The 25283-nt window shown below is 44.4% G+C and overlaps 1 protein-coding gene across 2 annotated transcripts in view; it reads left to right on the top strand.

Annotated features, from left to right (window-relative positions):
• LOC111239704 (N-terminal EF-hand calcium-binding protein 1-like) overlaps positions 1–25283 on the top strand; it is a 52003-nt gene that overhangs the window by 15202 nt on the left and 11518 nt on the right. Inside the window, exons 3-7 of one of the 2 annotated variants that reach the window (XM_022769601.1) lie at positions 16287–16395; positions 18106–18131; positions 19610–19707; positions 21381–21517; positions 24549–24667. In XM_022769601.1, the coding sequence (XP_022625322.1) occupies positions 16287–16395; positions 18106–18131; positions 19610–19707; positions 21381–21517; positions 24549–24667 (489 nt within the window). Of the gene's footprint in view, positions 1–16286; positions 16396–18105; positions 18132–19609; positions 19708–21380; positions 21518–24545; positions 24668–25283 lie in introns of both variants that reach the window. The other variant, XM_022769600.1, reaches the window with a different exon arrangement.

The raw sequence follows: 25283 nt of genomic DNA, 5'->3' as shown, positions 1-25283 counted from the left end.
TCATTGCTGTTGTACAATGTTCATTTGATAGTGACGAATATGTTGAGACATTCTACCACAACATACCAAAAGGATATCTTTTCCCCTTTACTATCATTGAAGAAAGAAAATTCTCTGTTACCATTAAACATATTCCACAAAGCCTGTGCAGGTTGGGAAATGCTTTCTTCACCACCGCTATCATACCAATTAAACAGAAACAGAAAGGCCTTTAATTAGACATTTCAGAGCCTCAGTTGCCATGCCAACTGCCTCAAGGTTGGAGTGTCGTCAGAGAGGTCATGTGAGCGCTACTGTGTCACGTGAGTCCAGTACCAAGCTAACACCTTCCAAAAGCAATTTATCACATTGATGTAGAAACTGGCAAACACATCAAGAAATAAATGCAGAGTTGTTCTCCTGCACGCCAAACACTACTCTCACTTCTATTGGTTAGGTGCAAAAAAAAACATTCAACAACGTACAAAAGTCAATTTAAAAATTGACGTACATCTCTGTGTGTGGTTGTGTGTGTGTGTGTGTGTGTGTAAAGTTGTGGTGTGTGTTGGTACGTGTGGTGTGTGCTGTGTAGTGTGTGTCCATGGGGTTTTGGGTCATGGTTCCACAGGTTCACGGTGAATCACAGTTGAATTCACTATATTATCTTAGCTGATACATATCTGGTTTTGAATGCCAAATATCAAAGTCTTGGCCTGCCAGTGTTGGTACAACATAAACACAAGTGTGTAAAGATACAATAACTGTCTTCACTGAATTACAAATCTCCTAAGATCTTCCAAAGGCAATAAAAGTAAAACTTGGCTTTAGAAAAAGGATGAAAACCATTACAACCATTTTCTAAAAAACGCAACAGTGAAAGAAATGAGTTCTTTTCCTGTGTGGCTGCAGTAGTGAAAGTAACACCTTCTTTGCAGACCAGTGATGTTCTAGCAAGCTGCCCTGAGGCTGATTCTTCGGATGCAATTTAGAGGAGTTTTAGATCTGAAGTGCTCTGGTGCTTAATTCACAGTACTTGTTATGTCCAAAGAAGGGGTAAACTAATTCAGCCTGCGTGAGAGAGACACACGATTAAACTGGAACCTTTTAAGCTTCAAACACTTGTTCAGATTCTTTGTGTGCCTTTCGGAGTGTAAAAAGCACAGTTGAACAACTAGGTGTTGAAGCACTTGTGGAAAAACAAAAAACAAACCATACAGCCATTGTGCAGCCTGATGAGTTAAAAGAAGCCCATTCAAATAATATAAAACTCATTATTTTGCGGGCATCTATGGAGTAGAAAAAGCCTCCTGTAGCTGCCTCTGTAGTCAGGATCACAATCCGCCAAGTAAAGCATTAGAACTCTTCAAATGACAGCTTGCCATCATCTGAAACACAGAGGAAGTGTTTGCCTGACATATATTAAAGGCACAATAACAACCTGTCGTGGTGTCAACCAAATTATTGAGGATCATAAAGTCCCACTATCACCCCAGGGCACAATGAAAGCATCTCATTGAGGATCATTTTCAGGAATTCCTTGTATGAGATTACAACATGTATTAATGAATATATCTTTCAGACACACTTCTTTGCCTACACCTCATTGCGTCATTATTTTGATGCACAAGTCCCAGGGACCAGCTCAAATTGAGTCTTATTGGATACAGATATTGCTTGAGGCTTGTATGTGCTTCATGCTAAGCCAAATTAACATCTTTATATATTATTATTGTATTAGCCATAATTTAAGCACATTAATTTGAAATATTCGACTACTAAAAATAAAAATAATGACTAAAAAATATCTGAGAATTCCATTTTCCACTTAATAGCATCTTAACAAACACATTACGCATCAACAACATGCTTCAGCTAATGATACTCTCTAGAAAAACTCCAAATTCCTGTAATCTGAATCCATCCCATATCATTAGTTCTCTTTGTCCTAACCCCCTTTTCTCTAATTCTGGTGTTGACCAGCACACTAATCTTACAAGCCGATGGGAACCATCCTTGGTGGCACAACAGTTTTCTTTGGTTTCATCTGTTTCCTCTCTACCTTGTTCTTCTTTCCATGTCTACTTCTGTGCTCTGGGATAAAACAGGCGACACATTTCATATTAGTTGTTTTGTCCCCCAACAGTACAAAACCCGAAAGTATATCCGAATTAACAATGATCTTAAAGTCCCATATTGTACATAATGAAGATTTTCATAGTCTTTTTGATTATAAAAAGAGGTGTAGGTTCTGTACTAATACTGTGAACCTATCTAAGACGCTCAGTCCAGAGAAATTGCACACAGCCCTATCAAAAAACTGAGCCTTAAAACGCAGCCTCAGGACTTCTGTAACTTTGTGATGTCACAAACAAAGCAGTCACGGCTCTCAGCCATGCCCCAAGCCCACCCACCCGCAATCACCTTCAGAGGCCTCTCTTCTTATTGGCTCAAAGGCTCAAAGACTGTTGGTTACTAGAGCCCCAGAGAGAAAGCCTGAGAGACAAGATGCTAAAACTACATTGAGATGGTTTTTGGTATTTTGAAAACCACAAATATATCTTCTTATAGATAAACACCTCAATAAAACACTGGAAAAGTGTAAAATATGGATCTATAAAACATAGCAAAGGAAGCAATTCTCAATTGATGAACTGGAATCAGTTTAAACAATTAATCATCAGCATTGTTCCTAAAACTGTCTGCCAAATTGAAATAAATTATTCAGCACAAACTTAGTATTGGTGGGCAGGTACTTAAAAACAAACATCATGTTTTAATGTTGAATGTTATTGTAGGCTACTGTGTGTATAAGCCATGAAAACATTGAAGAAAATAGCTCCGTTAGCAAATATAGTCTACAAAATACAAACTGTTAAAATGGACAAAGCTATAAACTTTCAGCAGTTTAGAATTTTTTCTCCTACTTCTTCAGACTGGTTAACTGGAGCACAGCTTTGTGACAGACAATACAGAGAAAAATCAATAGCAGAAGATAAATAGCCACAGTTGTCATCTGTGAAGAAGTGCTCCTTCGTGAGCCTACCATCAGTCCGTCTACTGGCACAGACCACACAGATCAGTCAGCAGCGGGACTGCCCCAGAGAGAAAACTGCCGAGATGTTTTAACCCTTCTCAGAATCCAGACTAACAGATAGATTGGTATCTATGGAGAACATTTCTGAGCCCACGACAGACACCAGCAGTCAGCAGTATATTGGAAGAAGTTGTTACTTCAGTCAGTTTATGTGACTGAAGGGAGAGACCGAAATGATTAGAGATAAATGAGAGATGAGCGTCCAGTATTTGCTTGCATCAGCAAACAGACTGGTTTTGTCAATAGGAGGTCAGACAGTTTCTGAAACAAACAATCCAGCCATGTCATTACTGCATCCATACAGGAACATACACCTCTTTTTTTTTTAATTTGGCTCTGGCTTTTAAACCTTTTGAGTGCAGGATGACTTTTGGCTTCATAAACCCATCGAGCCAAGCTGCCCAAAACAATGACCCTGTCTGCAACATGACAAGGTAAAAAATGAGAACAGTTTTAATATATGCCATGGGAGTTCCAGTTGGCTGACTCAGCATGAAAACTCAAGGCAAGCTTGGAGACCATCTGTTCAGCTGAGCCTCTTTGACACTGCCGTCGTTACCTCTGACCAGAATGTGTAATAGGACTATTCTGGTCAGAGACGATGCCTGGCCCTCACTACCTTGGCCTACTTTCTTCTCAGACAGTCTTCTAATCCTCTTCTCATTCTCTATCTGCTTCTTCCTCCTCTGCTTAAAGATGCATATAACCATAAAGCTAGATCCAAAACCAAAAAAAAACCAAGACTTAAAACATCTTTTCTGATTAAAGAAAAATGTTGTTCCAGTCTTTGCCTCTCTTTAAAATAAAAAAGAATTGTAACATCATACAAATAGTTAAAGGAGAAAATCTGTGTTATTCCTATACCTCAGAGCAAAAAATGTGCATGTTGGAGCCGAGACTGATCTGTCCTGTGGGGAAAGACTTTTTAGGAAACCACATTCATGCATCATTATCACACTTTAGCAATTAATCTTTTAAAACCTTTCATGATTAGTTTTACTTATATTTGTGATGCCATCTGTAGTTGTGCATCTGAGCCTTCAGATCCCTCCACACAACTTTGTCCCTCTCTCACTGTGTTGTGTTGAATCAATGTGTTTGGAAAGCTTCCCTATATTGGAGTGCCACCACCAGACAGCAGCAGTTATACTCAGAAGTGACACTCTAGATCAGGGGTCCCCAAAACTACGGCCCACGGGCCACATCCGCCCGCCAAAGCAATTGGAGTGGCCCCACTTACCGATCCCAGACAATCCCTCTAACATCAACCAATTTTTATTAAATTGCATTTTCCATATCATAACATCATAACATATCCGTACTTAAAGGTTGGCATTCTTAATTAAAATTGACCATAGTTATGAGCTATATGTAGTTAATTAGTGGCTCAATCTTCACCTCCTCACACAATTGGTATATTTCTGACGTGACTTTGATCGTGACCGAGCCAGCGTCAAGCTTCAAAAGTTCTGAAGCGTGGGAATCTGACATGAAGGTGGTTGTGTCCTGCATAAACTTTCATCAGAGCAACACGGACTTAAACACAGGCAGTTCCAAGCCTTTCTCTCCGAGCTAGAATCAGCCCACGGAGACGTGCTTTACCACACTGAAGTCCGCTGGTTAAGCCGGGGCAGAGTTTTGAAGCGTTTTTACGACCTGCTACCCGAAATCAATGCCTTTCTCCTGACAAAGGGGGAGAAAACTGCTCCAGAGCTGATCAACACAGAATGGAAACGGGACCTCGCCTTTATTAAGAAGATGTGTCAGAAATTTTAAACGGCCTCAATTGCAGCTCCAAGGCAAGGGAAATACTAATCTGACATGTATTCCCACATCAAAGTATTTGAGCTAAACTAGCGCTGCTTCATTGGACAGGTGCAAAAACAAGACTTCACCCATCTCCTGCTACTCGAAGCCTCTTCAGCTGAGGAGAACCGGCAGTCCCGTTCCAACCGAAAGTGCAAGGACGCACTGGAAAACTGAGGGGAGTTCGCGTTGTGCGGTTCCGTGAGCTTCTGTCCACGTTAAAGAAATCTGCACATTCCAGAACCCTTTTTGCTGCCGACATTAACGGACACGCCTAGCCTATCTCTTCAATTTGAGCTGGCTGAGTTGCAGAGCTGTGATGTGCTGAAAAGACTGTATTCAGCCCCAAACAGTCTGATCAAGTACTATGCTGCCCTCCCAAATGAGACCTACCCCAACATCTAAGAAAGCACACAACAAGATGATCCGACGACAGTTTTTGGGAGCACATATATCTGCTGAGGCAAACTGTTTTCACAGCATTGAAGCTTGACTAAGAGGGATGAACAAGATGAGCCGACTGACATCCCGATCCAAGCCGGTCTCACAGGGATCAACACCTGCATCAGTCCTCTGAGACTGGCTGTAACTGGAATGGAACCTGACATCGATCTTCCTCACCAGTCAGAAGCAAGCCCACAGCTCACACTGATAATGGTAAGCCTACTGATTTCCAATAGCCAATAGATATTAAAAAATGTCATTATAGTTATAGAAAGGAAAGTTGATGTGGCCCCCACTGAAAAAAGTTTGGGGGACCGCTGGTGTGGGCACCTCAGCATATGAGAGATGACCCATGGCGGCCCTTCGGAAGGAGCGACTCAGAAGGCTGGGGCTGACATATGTTACTCAACGTGACGAGCCGAGTCCGTAGACAAACCAAACGTTTTGGACTTTTTGGGACAAACTTTTCCGTTGTGACATTCACACTAATCTTAATGGTGTGACACCTCAGCATATGAGAGATGACCCATGGCGACCCCATGGCGGCCCCACCGGCGCCCCCCCCCCGGCACAGGCATTGCGCCCAGCAAGCGGAGCTAGCCGCCCGGCGGCCTCCGGCGCCTCCCCCCCCCAGGCATCTGGCGCCCAGCAAGCAGAGCTAGCTGCCCGACGCGCCCGCCGGCGCCCCCCCACCCGGCACAGCCATTGCGCCCAGCAAGCAGAGCTAGCCGCCCGGCAGCCCGCCGGCGCCCCACTGAAAAAAGTTTGGGGACCGCTGGTGTGGCACCTCAGCATATGAGAGATGACCATGGCGGCCCTTCGAAGGGAGCATCCAGAACGCTGGCCTGACATTATGTACTCAGCGTGACGAGCCGAGGCCATAGACACCCAATTTGTGGACTTTTGACAAAATTTTTTGCCGCAACGCAGCGGGGCCTCGGATACGTTTAACGAGGCATCCCTTCCGAAGGGAGCGACTTAGAAGCCTGGGGCTTGACATATGTTTACTCAGCTTGACGAGCCGAGTCCGTAGACACCAAATTTGTGGACTTTCGTTGAAATTTTTTTGGAAATTATTAAAACACAGAATTTAACCGTGTCCCCCGGCAGCGTTTGGAGAGACTGCCCATGGCGGCCCTTCGGAAGGGAGCGACTCAGAAGGCTGGGGCTGACATATGGTACTCGGTGACGAGCTGAAGTCCGTAGACACCAAATTTGTGGACTTTTGACAAAATTTTTCGTCGCAACAAGCGGCCTCGGAGACGTTTAACGAGGCATCCCTTCCAAAGTGGAGCGACTTAGAAGCCTGGGGCTGACATATGTTACTCAGCGTGACGAGCCGCAGTCCGTAGGCACCAAATTTGTGGACTTTCGAGGAAAATTTTTGGGAAAATTATTAAAACACAGAATTTAACCGTGTCCCCCGGCAGCATATTGAGAGACCGCCCATGGCGGCCCTTCTGGAGGGAGCGACTTCAGAAGGCTGGGGCTGACATATGTTACTCAGCGTGACGAGCCGAGTCCGTAGACACCAAATTTGTGGGACTTTCAAGAAAATTTTTTGGGAAGTTAATTAAAAACACAGAATTTACCGTGTCCCCGGCAGCAAAGGAGAGACCGCCCATGGCGGCCCTTCGAAGGGAGCGACTCAGAAGGCTGGGGCTGACATGATGTACTCAGCGTGACGAGCCGATCCGTAGACCACCAAATTTTGACTTTGACAAAATTTTTTCGTCGCAGCAAGCGGGCCTCGGAGACGTTTACGAGGCATCCCTTCCGAAGAGCGACTTAGAAGGCCTGGGGCTGACATATGTTACTCAGCGTGACGAGCCGAGTCCGTAGACACCAAACTTGTGGACTTTGGACAAACTTTTATCGTTGTGACATTCACACTAATCTTAATGGTGTGGCACCTCAGCATATGAGAGATGACCACATGGCGGGCCCGCCGGCGCCCCCCCCCCCCCCCCCCCGGCACAGGCATTGCGCCCAGCAAGCAGAGCTAGCCGCCCGACGGCCCGCCGGCGGCCCCCCCCCCCGGCACAGGCATTGGCGCCCAGCAAGCAGAGCTAGCAGCCCCGGCAGCCCGCCGGCGCCCCCACTGAAAAAAGTTTGGGGACCGCTGATGTGGCCACCTCAGCATATGAGAGATGACCCCATGGCGGCCCTTTCGGAAGGGAGCGACTCAGAAGGCTGGCGCTGACATATGCTTACTCAGCGTGACGAAGCCGCAGTCCATAGACACCCAATTTGTGGACTTTTTGACAAAATGTTTTGCCCCGCAGCAAGCGGGCCTCGGAGACGTTTTAACGCAGGCATCCCTTCCGAAGGAGCGACTTAGAAGCCTGGGGCTGAACATATGTTACTCAGCGTGACGAGCCGCAGGTCCGTAAGACACCAAAGTTGTGGACTTTTGTGAAATTTTTGGAAATTATTAAAACACAAGGAATTTAACCGGGTCCCCCGGCAGCATATGAGAGACGCCATGGCGGCCCTTCGGAAGGAGCGACTCAGAAGGCTGGGGCTGACATATGTTACTCAGCGTGACGAGCCGAGTCCGTAGACACCAAATTTGTGGACTTTCGAGAAAAATTTTGGAAATTAATTTAAAACACAGAATTTAACCGTGCCCCAGGCAGCATATGAGAGACCGCCCATGGCCCCTTCGGAAAGGAGCGATTCAGAAGGCTGGGGCTGACATATGTTACTCAGCGTGACGAGCCGAGTCCGTAAGACACCAAAACTTGTGGACTTTTGACAAACTTTTCCATTTTGACATTCAGCACTAGTCTTAATGGTGTGGCACCTCAGCATATGAGAGATGACCCATGGCGGCCCGCTGGCGCCCCGCCCCCCCCCCAGCACAGGCATTGCGCCCAGCAAGCAGAGCTAGCCACCCGGTTGCGCCCCCCCCCCCCCGGCACAGGCATTGCGCCAAGCAAGCACAGCTAGCCGCCCGGCGGCCCGCCGGCGCCCCCACTAAAAAAGTTTGGGACCGCTGGTGTGGCACTCAGCATATGAGAGATGACCCATGGCGGGCCCTTCGGAAGGGAGCGACTCAGAAGGCTGGGGCTGACATGTTACTCAGCGTGACGAACCGAGTCCGTAGACACCCAATTTGTGGACTTTTGACAAAATTTTTGTCGCATCAATCGGGCCTCGGAGACGTTTAACGAGGCATCCCTTTCCCGAAGGGAGCGACTTAGAAGCCTGGGGCTGACATATGTTACTCAGCGTGACGAGCCGAGTCCGTAGACACCAAATTTGTGGACTTTCGAGAAAATTTTTTGGAAATTATTAAAAACACCGAATTTAACCGTGTCCCTGGCAGCATTTGAGAGACCGCCCATGGGGGCCCTTCAGAAGGGAGCGACTCAGAAGGCTGGGGCTGACATATGTTACTCAGCGTGACGAGCCAGTCCCGTAGACACCAAATTCTGTGGACTTTCGAGAAAATTGTTTTTTGGAAATTATTAAACACCAGGGAATGGTGTCTTACGGACTGGCTCGTCCACGCTGAAGTAACAATGTCAGCCCCAGCTTCTGAGTTCGCTCCCTTCTGAAGGGCCCCCATGGGCCGGTCTCTCAAATGCTGCCAGGGGACACGGTTTAAATTTCGGGGTGTTTAATAATTTCCAAAAAATTTTCTCGAAAGTCCACAAAATTTGGTGTCTACGGACTCGGCTCGTCACGCTGAGCTAACATATGTCAGCCCCCAGGCTTCATAAGTCGCTCCCTTCGGAAAGGGATGCCTTCGTTAAACGTTCTCCGAGGCCCGATTTGATGCGTACAAAAATTTTGTCAAAAAGTCCACAAATTGGGTTCTACGGACTCGCGTCGTCACGCTTGAGTAACAGGTCAGCCCCAGCCTTTCTGAGTTCGCTCCCTTCCGAAGGGCCCGCCATGGGTCATCTTCTTCATATGCTGAGGCGCCACACCAAGCGCCGTCCCCAAACTTTTTTTAGTGGGGGCGCCGGCGGGCCGCCGGCGGCTAGCTGTGCTTGCTTGGCGCAATGCCTGTGCCGGGGGGGGGGGGTGCGCAACCGGGTGGGCTAAGCTCTGCTTGCTGGGCGCAATGCTGTGCTGGGTGGGGGGGCGGGCGCCAGGCGGGCCGCCATGGGTGCATTTCTCTCATATGCTGGCAGGTTGCCACACCATTTAAGCCTAGTGTGAATGTCCAAAATGGAAAAGTTTTGCTTCAAAATCCACAAGGTTTGGTGTCTACGCGACTCGGCTCGTCACGCTGCAGTAACATATGTCAGCCCCAGCCTTTCTGGAATCGCTCCCTTCCGAAGGGCCGCCATGGGCGGTGCTTCTCTATTGCTGCCTGGGGACACGGTTAAATTCTGCTGTTTTAATAATTTTCTTATCCCCCAAAAATTTTCTCGAAACGTCCACAAATTTGGTGGTCTACGGATCGGCTTCGTCACGCTGAGTAACATATGTCAGCCCCAGCCTTTCTGAGTTCGCTCCCTTCCGAAGGGCCGCCATGGGCGGTCTCTCATATGCTGCCGGGGGACCACGGTTAAATTCTGTGTTTTTAATAATTTCCAAAAAAATTCACAAAAGTCCACAAATTGGTGTCTAACGGACTCGGCTCGTCACGCTGAAGTAACATATGTCAAGCCCCAGGCTTCTGAAGTCGCTCCCTTCGGAAGGATGCCTCGTTAAACGTCTCCGAGGCCGCTTGGCTGCCGGCAAAACATTTTGTTCAAAAGTTCCAACAAATTGGGTGTCTATGCGACTCGGCTCGGTCACGCTGAAGTAACATAATGTCAGCGGCCCAGCCTTCTGAAGTCGCTCCCCTTCCGGAAGGGCCCCCAATGGGTCATCTCTCATATTGCTGACGTGCCACAATCAGCGGTCCCCAACTTTTTTTCAGTGGGGGCCGCCGGGCGGGCTTTAGCCGGGCTGCTAGCTCTGCCTTGCTGGGCGCAATGGCCTGTGCCGGGGGGGGGCCGCCGGCGCGGCCGTCGGGCGGCTAGCTCTGCTTGCTGGGGGCAATGCCTGCTGCCGGTGGGGGGGGGGGGGGCGCCGGCGCGGCCGCCATGGGTCATCTCTCCATATTGCTGAAGGTGCCACACCATTAAGATTTAGTGTGAATGTCACAACGGAAAAGTTTGTCCAAAGTCACAAGTTTGGTGTCTACGGACTCGGCTCGTCACGCTGTAGTAAACATAATGCTCAGGCCCCAGGCTTCTAAGTCGCTATCCCTTCGAAGGGATGCCTCGTTAAACGTCTCCGAGGCCCGGCTTGCCTGCGACGAAAAAATTTTGTCAAAAGTTCCAAAAAATTTGGTGTCTACGGACTCGGCTCGTCACGCTGAGTAACATATGTCAGCCCCAGCCTTCTGAGTCGCTTCCCTTCCGAAGGGCGCCCATTGGGCCGGTCTCTCCTTTGTCTGCCGGGGGACACGGTGTTAAATTCTGTGTTTTAATAACTTCCCAAAAATTTTCTTGAAAGTCCACAAATTTGGCTGATCTACGGACTCGTGTCTCGTTCACGCTGAGTAACATATGTCAGCCCAGGCCTTCTGAGTCAGCCTCCCTTTCCGAAGGGCCGCCAAAATGGGGCGGTCTCTCAATTGCTTGCCGGCGGGACACGGTTAAATTCTGTTTCTGTTTTAATAATTTCCAAAAAATTTCTTCGAAAGCCACAAATTTGCTGCCCTACGGACTCGAGCTCGTCACGCTGAGTACATATGTCAGCCCCAGGCTTCTAAGTCGCTCCCTTTTGGAAGGGATGCCTCGTTAAACGTCTGCCGAGCCCGCTTGTTGCGCACGGGAAAAACTTTTGTCAAAAGTCCACAAATTTGGTGGTGTCTACGGACTCAGCTCGTCCACCCCCCCCCCCCCCCCCCCCCCCCCCTCGCTGAGTAACATATGTCAGCCCAGCCTTCTGAGTCGCTCCCTTCCGAAGGGCCGCCATGGGCAGTCTCTCAACGCTGCCGGGGGACACGGTTTTTAAATTCTGTGTTTTAATAATTTCCAACAAAAATTTCACCGAACGTCCACAAATTTGGTGTCTACGGACTCGCTCGTCACGCTGAGTAACATATGTCAGCCCCAGGCTTCTAAGTCCTCCCTTCGGAAGGGATGCCGTCGTTAAACGTATCCGAGGCCCGGCTTGTTGCGGCAAAAAAAATTTTGTCAAAAGTCCACAAATTGGTGTCTATTGGACTTGCGGCCTCGTCACGCTGGAGTAACATTATGTCAGCGCCAGCCTTGCTGAGTCGCTCTTCCTTGCCGAAAGGGCCGCCATGGGTTCATCTCTCATATGCTGAGGTCCCACAACCAGCGGTCCCCAAAACTTTTTTCAGTGGGGGCGCCGGCGGGCTGCCGCGGCGGCTAGCTCTGCTTGCTGGCGCAATGGCTGTGCCGAGTGGGGGCGCCGCGGGCCCGTCGGCAGCTAGCTCTGCTTGCTGCGGCGCAAATGCCGGGTGGAGGGGGGGCGCCGGCAGGCCGCCGGAGCGGCTAGCTCCGCTTGCTGGGCGCAATGCCTGTGCGCGCGGGGGCGGGGGCCCGGTGGTGCCGCCAATGGTCGCCATGGGTCATCTCTCTATGCTGAGGGGTGTCACACCATTAAGATTAGTCGTGAATGTCACAACGGAAAAGTTTGTTCCAAGGCCAAACGTGTTGGTTCTACGGACTCGGTCGTCACGTTGGAGTAACATGCTATGTCAGCCCCAGCCTTTCTGAGTCGCTCCCTTCCGAAGGGCCGCCATTGGTCATCTCTCATATGCTGTAGGGATGCCACACCATGCGGTTCCCCAAACTTTTTTCAGTGGTGGGCCACATCAACCTTTCCTTTCGTATAACTATAATGACTAATTTTTTTAATATCTACTTGCTATTGAAATCAGTAGGCTTACCATATGCAGTGTGAGCTGTGGCTGCTTCTGACTGCGTGAGGGAGATCGATGTCAGGTTTCCATTCCAGTTACAGCCAGTCTCAGAGACTGATGCAGGTGTTGATCTGTGAGACTTGATTCTTGTCGGAATTTTATCAGCTTCATGTAGTGAAAAAAGTTTGCCTCACAGATATATGTGCTCCCAAAAACTTTGGACCATCTTTGTTGTGTTGCTTTCTTATGTTGGGGTAGGTTCTCATTTGGAAAGGGCAAGCATAAGTACTTGATCAGGGACTGTTTGGGGCTGAATACGTCTTTCAGCACATCCCACAGCTCTGGCAACGTCAGCCAGCTCAAATTGCAAGAGAGGCAGGGTTGTCGTTAATGTCGCAGCAAAAAGGGGGTTCTGGAATGTGCAGATTTCTTTACCGTGACATGTAAGCTCACGGAATCCGCACACCGTAACTTTTTCCCCGGCCCCCTTTTTTCAAAGTTGGTTTTTTTCCAAAGGGGTTGCGTCCTTGCACTTCTCGGTTGGGAACGGGACCGCCGGTTTCTCAGCTGAGAGGCTTCGGAGTAGCAGGGAGTGGGTGAAGTCTGATGTTTTTGCACCTGTCCCAATAAGCAGCGCTTAGTTTAAGCTCCAAATACTTTTGATGTTGGGAATAACATGGTCAGATTAGTTTTCCCTTGCCTTGGAGTGCAAGTTGAGGGCCGTTTTTAAAAATTTCTGGACACATCTCGTAATAAAGGCGAGGTCCCGTTTCCAATTCTGTGTTTGATCAGCTCTGGGACAGTTTTTCCCTTTGTCAGGAGAAAGGCATTGGTTTCGGGTAGCAGGTCGTAAAAACGCTTCAAAACTCTGCCCCGGCTTAACCAGCGGACTTCAGTGTGGTAAAGCACGTCTCCGTGGGCTGATTCTAGCTCGGAGAGAAAGGCTTGGAACTGCCTGTGTTTAAGTCCGTTTGCTCTGATGAAGTTTATGCAGGACACAACCACCTTCATGTCAGATTCCCACCTCAGAACTTTGAAGCTTGACGCTGGCTCGGTCACGATCAAAGTCACGTCAGAATATACCATTGTGTGAGGAGGTGAAGATGAGCCACTATTAACTATAAATAGCTCATAACTATGGTCAATTTTAATTAGAATGCCAACCTTTAAGTACGGATATGTTATGATGTTATGATAGGAAAATGCAATTTAATAAAAATTGGTTGATGTTTAGAGGGATTGTCTGGGATCGGTAAGTGGGCCACTCCAATTGCTTTGGCGGGCCGGATGTGGCCCGTGGGCCGTAGTTTGGGGACCCCTGATCTAGAGTGTCACTTCTGAGTATAACTGCTGCCTGTCTGGTGTGGCACTCCAAATATAGGAAGCTTTCCAAACACATTGATTCAACACAACACAGTGAGAAGGGACAAAGTTGTGTGGAGGGATCTGAAGGCTCAGATGCACAACTACAGATGGCATCAAAATATAAGTAAAACTAATCATGAAAGGTTTAAAGATTATTGCTAAAGTGTGATAATGATGCATGAATGTGGTTTCCTAAAAAAGTCTTTCCCCAGGACAGATCAGTCTCGGCTCCAACATGCACATTTTTTGCTCTGAGGTATAGGAATAACACAGATTTGTCTCCTTTAACTATTTGTATGATGTTACAATTCTTTTTTATTTTAAAGAGAGGCAAAGACTGGAAACACATTTTTCTTTAATCAGAAAAGATGTTTTAAGTCTTGTTATCAGTTTGGTTTTGCTCTTTAAGCAGAGGAGGAAGAAGCAGATAGAGAATGAGAAGAGGATTAGAAGACTGTCTGAGAAAGAAAGTAGGCCAAGGTAGTGAGGGCCAGGCATCGTCTCTGACCAGAATAGTCCTATTACACATTCTGGTCAGAGGTAACGACGAGCAGTGTCAAAGAGGCTCCAGCTGAACAGATGGTCTCCAAGCTTGCCCTTGAGTTTTCATGCTGAGTCAGCCAACTGGAACTCCATGGCATATATTAAACTGTTCTCATTTTTACCTTGTCATGTTGCAGACAGGGTCATTGTTTGGGCAGCTTGCTCGATGGGTTTATGAAGCCAAAAGTCATCCTGCACTCAAAAGGTTTAAAAGCCAGAGCCAAATTAAAAAAAAAAAGAGGTGGTAGTTCCTGTATGGATGCAGTAATGACATGGCTGGATTGTTTGTTTCAGAAACTGTCTGACCCTCTATGACAAAACCAGTCTGTTTGCCTGATGCAACAAATACTGGACGCTCATTCTCATTTATCTCTAATCATTTGGTCTCTCCTTCAGTCACATAAACTGACTGAGTAACCAACTTCTTCCAATATACTGCTGACTGCCTGAGTGTCTGTCGTGGCTCAGAAATGTTCTCCATAGATACCAATCTATCTGTTAGTCTGGATTCTGAGAAGGGTTAAAACATCTCGCAGTTTCTCTCTGGCAGTCCCGCTGCTGACTGATCTGTGTGGTCTGTGCCAGTAGACGGACTGATGGTAGGCTCACGAAGGAGCACTTCTTCACAGATGACAACTGTGCTATTTATCTTCTGCTATTGATTTTTCTCTGTATTGTCTGTCACAACAAGCTGTGCTCACAGTTAACCAGTCTGAGAAGTAGGAGAAAAAATTCTAAACTGCTGAAAGTATAGCTTTGTCCATTTTACAGTTGTATTTTGTAGACTATATTTGCTACGGAGCTATTTTCTTCAATGTTTTCATTGGCTTATACACACAGTAGCCTACAAATAACATTCAACATTAAAACATGATGTTTGTTTTTGAGTACCTGCCACCAATACTAAGTTTGTGCTGAAATAATTATTCAATTTGGCAGACAGTTAATTAGGAACAATGCTGATGATTAATTGTTTAAACTGATTCCAGTTCATCAAATTGAGAATTTGCTTCCTTTGCTATGTTTTATAGATCCCATATTTTACACTTTTCCAGTGTTTTATTTGAGGTGTTTATCTATAAGAAGATATATTTGTGGTTTTCAAATACCAAAAACCATCTCAATGTAGTTTTACATCTTGTCTCTCAGGCTTCTCTCTGGGGCTCTAGTAACAACAGGTCTTTGAGCCAATAAGAAGAGAGGCTCTGAGGTGATTGCGGGTGGGGTGGGCTTGGGGCATGGCTGAGAGCCGTGACTGCTTTGTTGTGACATCACAAAGTTACAGAAGTCCTGAGGGCTCGTTTTAAGGCTCAGTTTTTGAATATGGGCTGTGTGCATTTCTCTGGACTGAGCGCTTAGATAGGTTCACAGTATTAGTACAGAACCTACACCTCCTTTATAATCGAAAAAGACATGAAAATCTCATTATGTACAATATGGGACCTTTAAATCATTGTTAATTGGATATATTTGGGTTTTGTACTGTTGGGTGGACAAAACAACTAATATAAATGTGTCGCCTGTTTTCCAGAGCAAGAGTAGAATGGAAAGAAGAACAAGGTAGAGAGGAAACAGATGAAACCAAAGAACTAATTTGCACCAAGATGGTTCCCATCGGCTTGTAAGATTAGTGTGCTGTCACACCAGAGATAGAAAAAAGGGGGTATAGACACAAGAAACTAATGATATGGTGGATTCAGATTACAGGGAATGGAGTTTCTAGAGTATCATTAGCTGAAGCATGTTGTTGATGGCTACATGTGTTGTGTAAGATGCTATTAAGTGGATAAATGGAATCTCAGATATTTTAGTCATTTTTATTTTTAGTCAGTCATTTTCAAATTAATGTGCTTAAATTATGGCTAATACAATAATAATAATATAAAGATGTTAATTTGCTTAGCATGAAGCACATACAAGCCTCAGCAATATTCTGTATCCATAAGACTCAATTTGAGCCTGGTCTGGGACTTGTGCCATCAAAATAATGACCAATGAGGTGTAGGCAAAGAAGTGTGTCTGAAGATATTATTCATTAATACATGTTGTAATCTCATACAAGGGAATTCCTGAAAATGATCCTCATGAGATGCTTTCATTGTGCCCCTGGGGTGATTATTGGGACTTTATGATCTCATAATTGGTGACACACACTAGGTTGTTATTGTGCCTCTGTAATAATGTAGGCCAAACACTTCCTCTGTGTTTCAGATGATGGCAAGCTGTCATTTGAAGAGTTCAATGCTTACTTTGCGGATGGGATCCTGACTACAGAGGAGCTACAGGAGCTTTTCTACTCCATAGATGGCCGACAAAATAAGTGAGTTTTATTATTTGAAATGGGCTCTTTTAATCCATCAGGCTGCACAATGGCTAATGGTTTGTTTTTGTTTTTCCACAAGTGCTTCACACCAGTGTTCAACCTGTGCTTTTTACACTCCGAAAGGCACACAAAAGAATCTGAACAAGTGTTTTGAGCTTAAAGGTCCAGTTAATGTGTTCCTCTCAACCAGGCTGAATTAATGTTTACCCCCTTCCTTTGGACATAAAGTACTGTGAATTAAGCACCAGACACTTCAGAATCTACTCCTCTAAAATTGCAATCGAAGAAATCAGCCTCAGGGCAGCTGCTGAAATCACTGGTCTGCAGAGAAGGTTTAACTCACTGCAGCCACACAGGAAAAGACTATTTCTTCACTGTTGCGTTTTTTAAAAATGGTTGTAATGGTTTCATCCTTTTTCTAAAGCCAGTTTACTTTATTGCCTTTGGAAGATTAGGGATTTGTATTCATAAGACAGTTTGTATCCTTTTACCACACTTGTTTATGTTGTACCAACACTGGAGGCCAGACTTTGTAATTTGGCATTCAAACCATATGTATCAGCTAAGATAATATAGTGAATTCACTGTGATTCACCGTGACTGGTGGACCATACCAAAACCCATGGACACACACACACACACACACACACACACACACACACACACACACACACACACACACACACACACACACACAGAGATGTACTCAAGTTTTTAAATTGACTTTGTACGTTGTTGATGTTTTTTTTTGCACCTAACCAATTAGAGTGAGAGTAGTGTTTGGCTGCAGGAACAACTCTGCATTTATTTTCTGATGTGTTGCCAGTTCTACCATCACCATGTGATAAATTGCTTTTGGACAGGCTGTTAGGCTTGGACTGGCACTCACGTGACACAGTAGCCCTCACAGACCTCTCTGACCACACTCCAAACCTTGAGGCAGTTGGCATGAACTGAGCTCTGATGTCTAATTAAAGGCCTTTCTTGTTCTGTTAATTGTATGATAGCGGTGGTGGAAGAAAAGCATTTCCCAAACCTGCACAGGCTTTGTGGAATATGTTACATAGTACAGAGAATTTTCTCTCTCAACTGATAGTAAAAGGGAAAAGAATCATCTCTTTGGTCATTGTTGTGGTAGATGTCTCAACATATTGTCACTATCAAAATGAACATTTACAACAGCAACTGAAAAAAGGACATTATTTGTTGTTGCCCACGGATGCTGTTTCTTCTCAACACAAGCCATTAACCAGCTTCGCATATGATCTGCACCTGACAGTGAAAATTATCTGTAAATGCCATTAGAGCAACAGGGGAACTTTTAATTTACTAATGGTTCTGCTTTCATCAAACTGTGGTACTCAGAACAGTTTAGCCTTCACTGTTATCATTTTTGCCATGACTTTTAAACAAAGAAGTATTGATTTCAATTTTTAGAGCAACTACATTAGCATTCATGTTTTGCCAGAAATTTTCTTCAAGCAAGTGCACAAAAACACATTTTCTATTATTTGTAAGATTTAAACACTTGAATCTGTGTTTATGTATGTTTGTCTCTTCCTTGGGCTAATGCTATAATATACACAGCTCAGAGCCACTGCCAGCCTATCTCTCAAGCAGAAATTAAGAGCAGCACAACTTTGAATTTCTTTAATTAATTTTCTCAACACTTTGCCAATTTATCTCCTCTTGTGCTCTGCCCTGCAGTAATCTGGACACTGACAAGCTATCAGGTTGGTGGGAGAGTGCTTTGTCTGATTTAATGTGTCACGATGCATTAATTTCTATAAAATTCATGTCTTAGAAATTCACCAACATCAGTGTTTGTTGCCTTTATCTGTGGGTCCATATTTTGTGTGATAAGTAGCATGGATAACATTAAAGCAACACATGTTTGCTTTCTTGCTGAGAGGTAGATGAGAAGATTGATATCACTCCCTTATCTGTCTGTCAAAGATGAAGTTATAGCCAGGTGGTGGTTATCTTAGCTCAGCATAAAGACTGGAAACAGTCTTTGTTTTGAGTAAATAAACAATGGACCAATATGATATCTTAGTGAGATTTAGAGGCACTGGTTGTCACCTTTGGACAGAGCTAGGTAGCTGTTTCCTCATCTTTGTGCTAAGCTAAGCTAACCAGCTGCTGGTGGTAGCTTGATATTTTCTGCACAGGCATGAGAGTGGTATCAATCTGCTCATTAAATTCTCCATAGAAAGCAAGTGATTCAACTATTCCATTCAATCCTCTCTATTATTTAGAATTTATTTGGCAAAAAAGTGTTTACACTGTAACCTACACCACCACCCTCCACCTGCAGCACTGATTTTAATCTGTAAATATGAAAAAAAAGAATCTGGCAGGATCTATTGACCCATATTTTTTTTATCATCTTAGAAATGCATGTGTGTGTCAGATGGCCTGAATAAAGTGAAGAGAAATAGGACAGAGACCTGTAAATACCAGTAGTACCCAGAATGTAACTTCTACATAATTTATTGAATGGGAATGGCATCTTTTTCCATCTGACGTCAAGAGAAGTTGACTGTTCTCCACAACAGAATGTTGCTCTCATTTCAAACTTAGTTCATTGCTTTGTGATAGTGAGAAATTCACTCTGGTAACTTCAGTCTAATTTGAATAAAAGTAAGTATAGAAGGTGCTGCAGGTCCATTAACCTTGGATCATTGTTTCCCTACACGGTCTCTTCCTGTGATTTATTTAAAAAGTTAACTAAATCATTTTTCATGTTCTCAGGTTTGTGGATGCCATCATTTGCAACATAAAATATTAGTGTGTGGGAGTTCCTTTTTGTCATTTGACTTTATCTGGTATCAAATTAATCTTTATGGCTACAGGTATGAATGGGCTACTGTTATAACATGAAGTGATTAAAATGATGACTAACAGAACACTGTCAGTTTCATGACATGGTAAGCAGTGAGTGTTATTATTGACGCACAACCATGTGAAGATCCAACGCTTCCAACTGGACTTGTTTACAAAACTAAACATGGATATTTTTACCCATTACTAAGATATCCTCACTGTCCTTGCTGTGGTCGTCTTTTAATTGGTATCTGTCATGGCAACATGTAAAAGTTTGTCTCCGGCTTTAAGGAGTCAAAATACACTAATGATGTGGCTGATCGGTGTAAACTTTTGATTATGACATTGCAACGGTACTGACAGCTTGTTTCTTATTTCCTGTTAGATTACTTTTCTCAGCACCTGGGGGAGTATATCAATGTCCTTTCAGCTCTGGAGAGCCTGAATATTGCCATTTTAAAGGCAATGGATAAAACTAAAGAGGTACGATTTCAACAATATTCATAACAACAACTTTATATATATTTTTTTATATATATTTTTGCCTCTGAAAGTTCTGTTACGAACCATTTATTTTTTTGTGAATTTGCCTTCATTCAGTATTTTATGAAAAAAAAAACGTTGATTGAAAACAACTAGGTGTTAAAATGCACCCACGCATACACACACACACGCACACGCACACACTCACACTCACACACACACACACGCACAATGTCCACACACACACACGCACAATGTCAGTGCTACAAATATGCTTTGTTTAGTGCTGATTCATGCCTATGAGAGGAAATACTGGCATGCACAGATGGAGCCAATGCTGCACCAAGTCTCCTGGAAGTGATGAGTAAACAAAAGAGGAATAAAAAACACTTCATCCACAGCCTTTTAAATGACTGACCCTTGGACTCGATTTTGAAGGAATAATCCAACATTGTGAGAAAATATGCTTAGTCACTTCCTAGCTGAGAGTTACATGAGGTTGATGCAACTCTCATCTGCACAGTCTATATGAAGCTGCAACCAGAACAGTTAGCCTAGTTTAGCACAAAGGCTGGGACAGGGTGGAACAGCAATCCCTGCTCTGTCCAAAGGTACCAAAATCTGTCTACCAACACCTCTAAAGCATATATCATTGAGTTTACCCCTGTCTGTATTTATGTTAAGCTAAGCTAACAAGCTGCTGGTGGTACTCTTATGTTTACCTACCATACAGATATGACAGTCCTTTCGTCTTCTGTCACAGAGTAAGAGATATTTATTAACATGTTTTTCTCTTTCATTTTTGCTAATGTAGCTCAACTTTGGTTAAACTTGTCCACTCTCTAGTCTTGTCAATTTGTGAATTTGAGTAATGTAACTACTGCAGGAAACTACCCATGATTAAGATGCAAACATTTTGCACAGCCTAACGTTCCTCTCCCAAGTCAATACATTATTTAATTGCAGTTGAAAAAATATTTTAAAATCACCTCAGGAGTTTTTGAGATAAGAACCTTCAGGCTATATGTAAAATTGTAATAGAAAATTTTGATAGAGAAGAAAGCAGCAACGTTTGTTAAACGAAAAGAGGAGGGGAGATGTGTCCTGAATAATTATGCATCCTGTCTTAATTAGCTCACTTTGCTCCACTGTTCTAGGACTTTAGAGCCGTCAGTGTAAAGAAATCCATAGAGGATTGTACAGTCGGTAGTTAGCAGCTGTGGTCTGTCACATAGTACTGTGGACTGCTAATCCCATGATGCATTTTCAGTAGAGGCTACTCGTCATTATAAGTTTTGACAAAGAGCCACTGCACTGTTACTTCATTAGCACATTGCGTGAACACGACTCCTCGGAGAATGTGTAATCATGTTCGTGTTTGGGGACTCGAGCAGCAATTATGTCTCCTATTAAAGTTCTTCCACCTTGGAATTTGCGTTACTGAATAATGCATGTGTGCAGAGAATTAATTAGCCAATTTAACTGCTGCTGTCACACGTTTCTCAAGTGCCTGTAGTTGTTTTTGAGAAGTTATCAAATCATCTGGCTCTCCATCTCTTCGGGGCCTTGTCTTGTCTCTGAGATGCTTTTACTTTGTTGTTGCTTCTGTTTGGTCAGTATGTGCTTTGACCTCTGCTTCTCTCTCTCTCCCTCCCTCCCTCCCCCTCCTCCAGGAGTACCAGGGTTCCAGTGTGTTGGGCCAGTTTGTCACCAGGTTCATGCTAAGAGAGACATCCAGTCAGCTGCTGTCTCTACAGAGGTCACTGCAGTGTGCCATGGAGGCTGTGGAAGAGCAGAGCAGCCCTGCCCCGTGAGTACTGCAATATGACACTGTCTGTATTGTGTATCACTTGTACAGATTGCTTTGACACCTTTTACAATACACTATGTTATTGCCTTGGGTAGTGCTCAGGCATGGGCCCGCTGGCTGACAGGTCTCAGTTGCAATCATTTATCAGCACAAAATAGGACCTCTGTTCACATTCAGTGGTGTGATGGAAAAAAAACAGTGAACTGTGGTTAACGATCTCTCCACCTATTTAACATAACCAAGTGTTTAGCTGTTTCAATTAAAACACACCTCAACAATCATGACCACAAATTCTCTGTAATAATAAACCCAAACCTAACCTTACCTTAACCGTAGGGTCAGGTTAGGAAAAACCAGAAAAAGTGGTCATGGTGTTGTCATACTTGTTTCTTTATACTCTGAAGAAGGAACAGTGTCAGCTCATGGAATAAAGACTGCACGTGCATAATTTTACTTCTTAAATTTTATACCATTTTATTTTTTTTAGTTTTCTGCCTAAAGCTTATTAAAGGAGCTATTGGTAAGTTTTGCTATTGCTACATAGCTAGCATTAGCATTAACATCTGTTTACTTACATTGCAAGTTCACCATCAAATTTCATTCCTTTACTCACGTCTTTTCCTCTACTGAAGTTAGCACGTTAATTTTCGACAGCGACTCACTAGCCTTCAGTTTTCCCTGAAGACGTAGCGCTGCTCAGATGGCTTATTATAACCTCTTGTCTTGTAAACACAATGATGGCCAAAGCTCTTGTCAAGCGACACCACCACTACCTGCTCCTGGCAAGAAACCTCGTTCAATAGAACAGAAAACCTACAAATAGCCCCTTTAAGCCTACTGGAGAAGTAGAGCACAGCTTGTCTGCAGGATTGACCTTGTGAGCTACACAATGAAACTACCAATTTTGTTGTTTAGGCATGAGGACTTGTTGTACTCCGCAGGCTGCAGGTTGAAAATTTTGAGGCATAGATCAACAAACGCCAGGAAGTGGTATTATTAAATCAGCTTTTGGGAAGATATGGTATTATCAAAATTGCTAGAGGAAAGCATTCCCATAATGCATTATGAGTTATCAGGTAGGATTGGTCTAAGCAGAAAGGAAATTCAGCTAATCAGTGCTACCTCAGATGCCTTTCTTTCAAGGTATGCCTTTGCATGTTGCTTGTGTTACAGTGTTTCTGTCAAAGAGCCTGACACTTTTGTTAAATGTAAATGGAGCTCATAGGATGAAAACAGATCTAAATTGCTGTTACCAATTTTGGATATGTTGAGCCACTGGGTATGAGTCACTGCATGAAATGGTACAACTGACTGCAAATTTTTGATATTCAAAACCGGCACTTAATACGTTTCTGTATACATTATGGTTCATCCGAGATCTCAGCACGGGGTCACACATTTCTTTCACTTACTAAAGAAATTCAGTGCGGAAGATGCTCTGAGAAGCAATCCATTAAAAGGCATTCAGTGAGTAGAAATCCATCTCACCACAGGGCAATATCATGACAAGTGGCTTTCAAAACACAGATTGTTAGCATTTAAGGACACTTTACCCACTTTTCGTGGTTAAGTAATTCGGCAGCACGACTGGCTGCTGGGACGTCTGTTGCACTGCATGTGTCATGGCTCAGCAGAGCTCTCCTCTCTCCCCTGTGGGTGCCACACTGGTATTATCGAAAATAATGGAGCGATTATAGCCAAGGTGAATTATTGAGAGGGGACTGGGGGAGGCAGAAGAGGGGAGGGAGAAGAGGGAGCAGAAGGAGCAAGGATGATAACGATGGCACTGAAAAACAGAGCAAGTGAGTCACAGGGAAAGAGGAAGATGAACACAAAAAGTAAGTGAGTGACAGAGTGGTGTAGAAAGTCTGAGATACTGTAGATGGAAAAACTGAGATAGGGGCATACAAAGGGACTTGATGAGGAGCTTTTTGGCCACAAATAACTCTTTTGAGACTGTTCAAACAGGTATAGATTTTGGAAAGAGAACGAGTGAGTGTGAGTGTTGGGCGGGGCTGAATTAGAGACATATTGAGTTGGCAACAAACAGCTATTTCTCCCTTCTTTGCTTCCCTGAAGTGGATTTATGGCTGTTGCAGTGGCCTTTGGGTTCCAGGCTGTTCTCAGCATGAGAACCTCCTAGCAATGCACTCCCTCTGTGCTGTCAGCGTGACGTTGCGCACACACACACGCACACATACACAAAATAGCGTGCACACACAAAGACACGACAAAAGGAGAGAGAAAGAGGCACACACTAACAAGAACAAACAAATGTACTGGGGCATTTAGACACACAGAAACACACACACACACACACAAACACACACGCACACACACACACACAAACACACGCAAACGCACACACACACAAACACAGTGAAATCAAAGTATGCACTCACATACACACACACCTACTGTGTGTGTGTCTCAAGTGTCACACTCTCATAACTTGACGTCCTAGCCTTGACAGTCTGCATTTACACATGGTAAACAGTTTTCCATCTACGACAGAGCTGTGTGCGTTTGTCTGTGCATGCGTGTGTTTGTGTGTGTGTGTGTGCATATTTGAGTGTGTAAGTGGAGGGATTAGTCCTCTTTAACTTCCAGCCTGTGGGTTAATAAGCACTCGTGTGTATCCGGCCCTTCACTTCACAGTGTTTTCACCTCTATTCTGGACACTTGCTGTTTATCTCTGGCTCCTGTGTCTCTGCACCATCGACTGCACTCTGCCTCTTGCATCAGACATTAACCTATCTCAGTTTCTGATTTAAATCAATTATTAATGCATCCTTCTTTTACCTCACTCCCGGTTTCTCTCTGTCTATATCTTGCACCTTTTCCTCCAGTCCTCACTCATTCCTCCCTACTTTCATTCCATATCCTCTTCTTCATTCCCCATGTGACCACCTCTCTCTGCCATATCTTCAATTTCTGTTTTATTTTTTTTTCTCCCCTGACTCCTTTGACAGTTGCTGTCTTTCTCTCTTATGTTTGTCTCCCTGGGTCTCCACTGCTGTCATGGCAGGAGAGAGGTAAAGGCACCTGAGCTGACAGCAGTACAGAGGAATGGCAGGCGGTGTGGTCGGAGGGTCCATAATAACCTGTGCATGTCCCCATCAGATCCCTGCTCTGGCATCCTGACCACAGGTAACATGAATATTGATTTGTCGATATACTGTATCATCAACAAGTCAACCAACAAAACCAGCAGTTATTCCTCTGAACTATACAACTCCATTATATTGTATGTTAGAAGTGATTAAAGACAAATAAAAGAGCTATACGTAATACAAATAAACAGCAGTCTGCTACAGATTTACAAGCATGAAGGTTTTGAGGGTACTCCTGTAAAACATGACCCCATAGGTTGCCTGTGCAAGCAGCATAGGTATAGGTAGAAAGAGCAACAAAGTCAACATCAGGAGAAGCTCAGGATGGATGGATTGGCAAAACACAAGACTTTCATACAGGAACTATTGTTCATGCTAAACCAATAGTCAACATTATTATTTTTATCCATGATTATAACTGTGTGTTTACTATTGTTACCATGATAACAAATGTCTGGTATGTCTGCTGCTGGTACGCTCCTACAGGTCATATGTGATGGTGGGGACAAACAATGATATGGCTGGTGATAATCTATATTTTTGTTATTGTCATGAAAAGACCAAAACTAACAATGTGTTCATCTATTGCGGTTTCTTTCCACTTTCTGATCAACCTGTCTGTGGCACACTGGTTCCTACTGAAGACATATCTT

Source organism: Seriola dumerili, unplaced genomic scaffold (genome assembly GCF_002260705.1).
Source record: "Seriola dumerili isolate Sdu_G_001 unplaced genomic scaffold, Sdu_1.0 BDQW01004171.1, whole genome shotgun sequence".
In the NCBI taxonomy this organism is placed as follows: Eukaryota; Metazoa; Chordata; class Actinopteri; order Carangiformes; family Carangidae; genus Seriola; species Seriola dumerili.
This window is presented reverse-complemented; position numbering and strand designations above follow the sequence as displayed.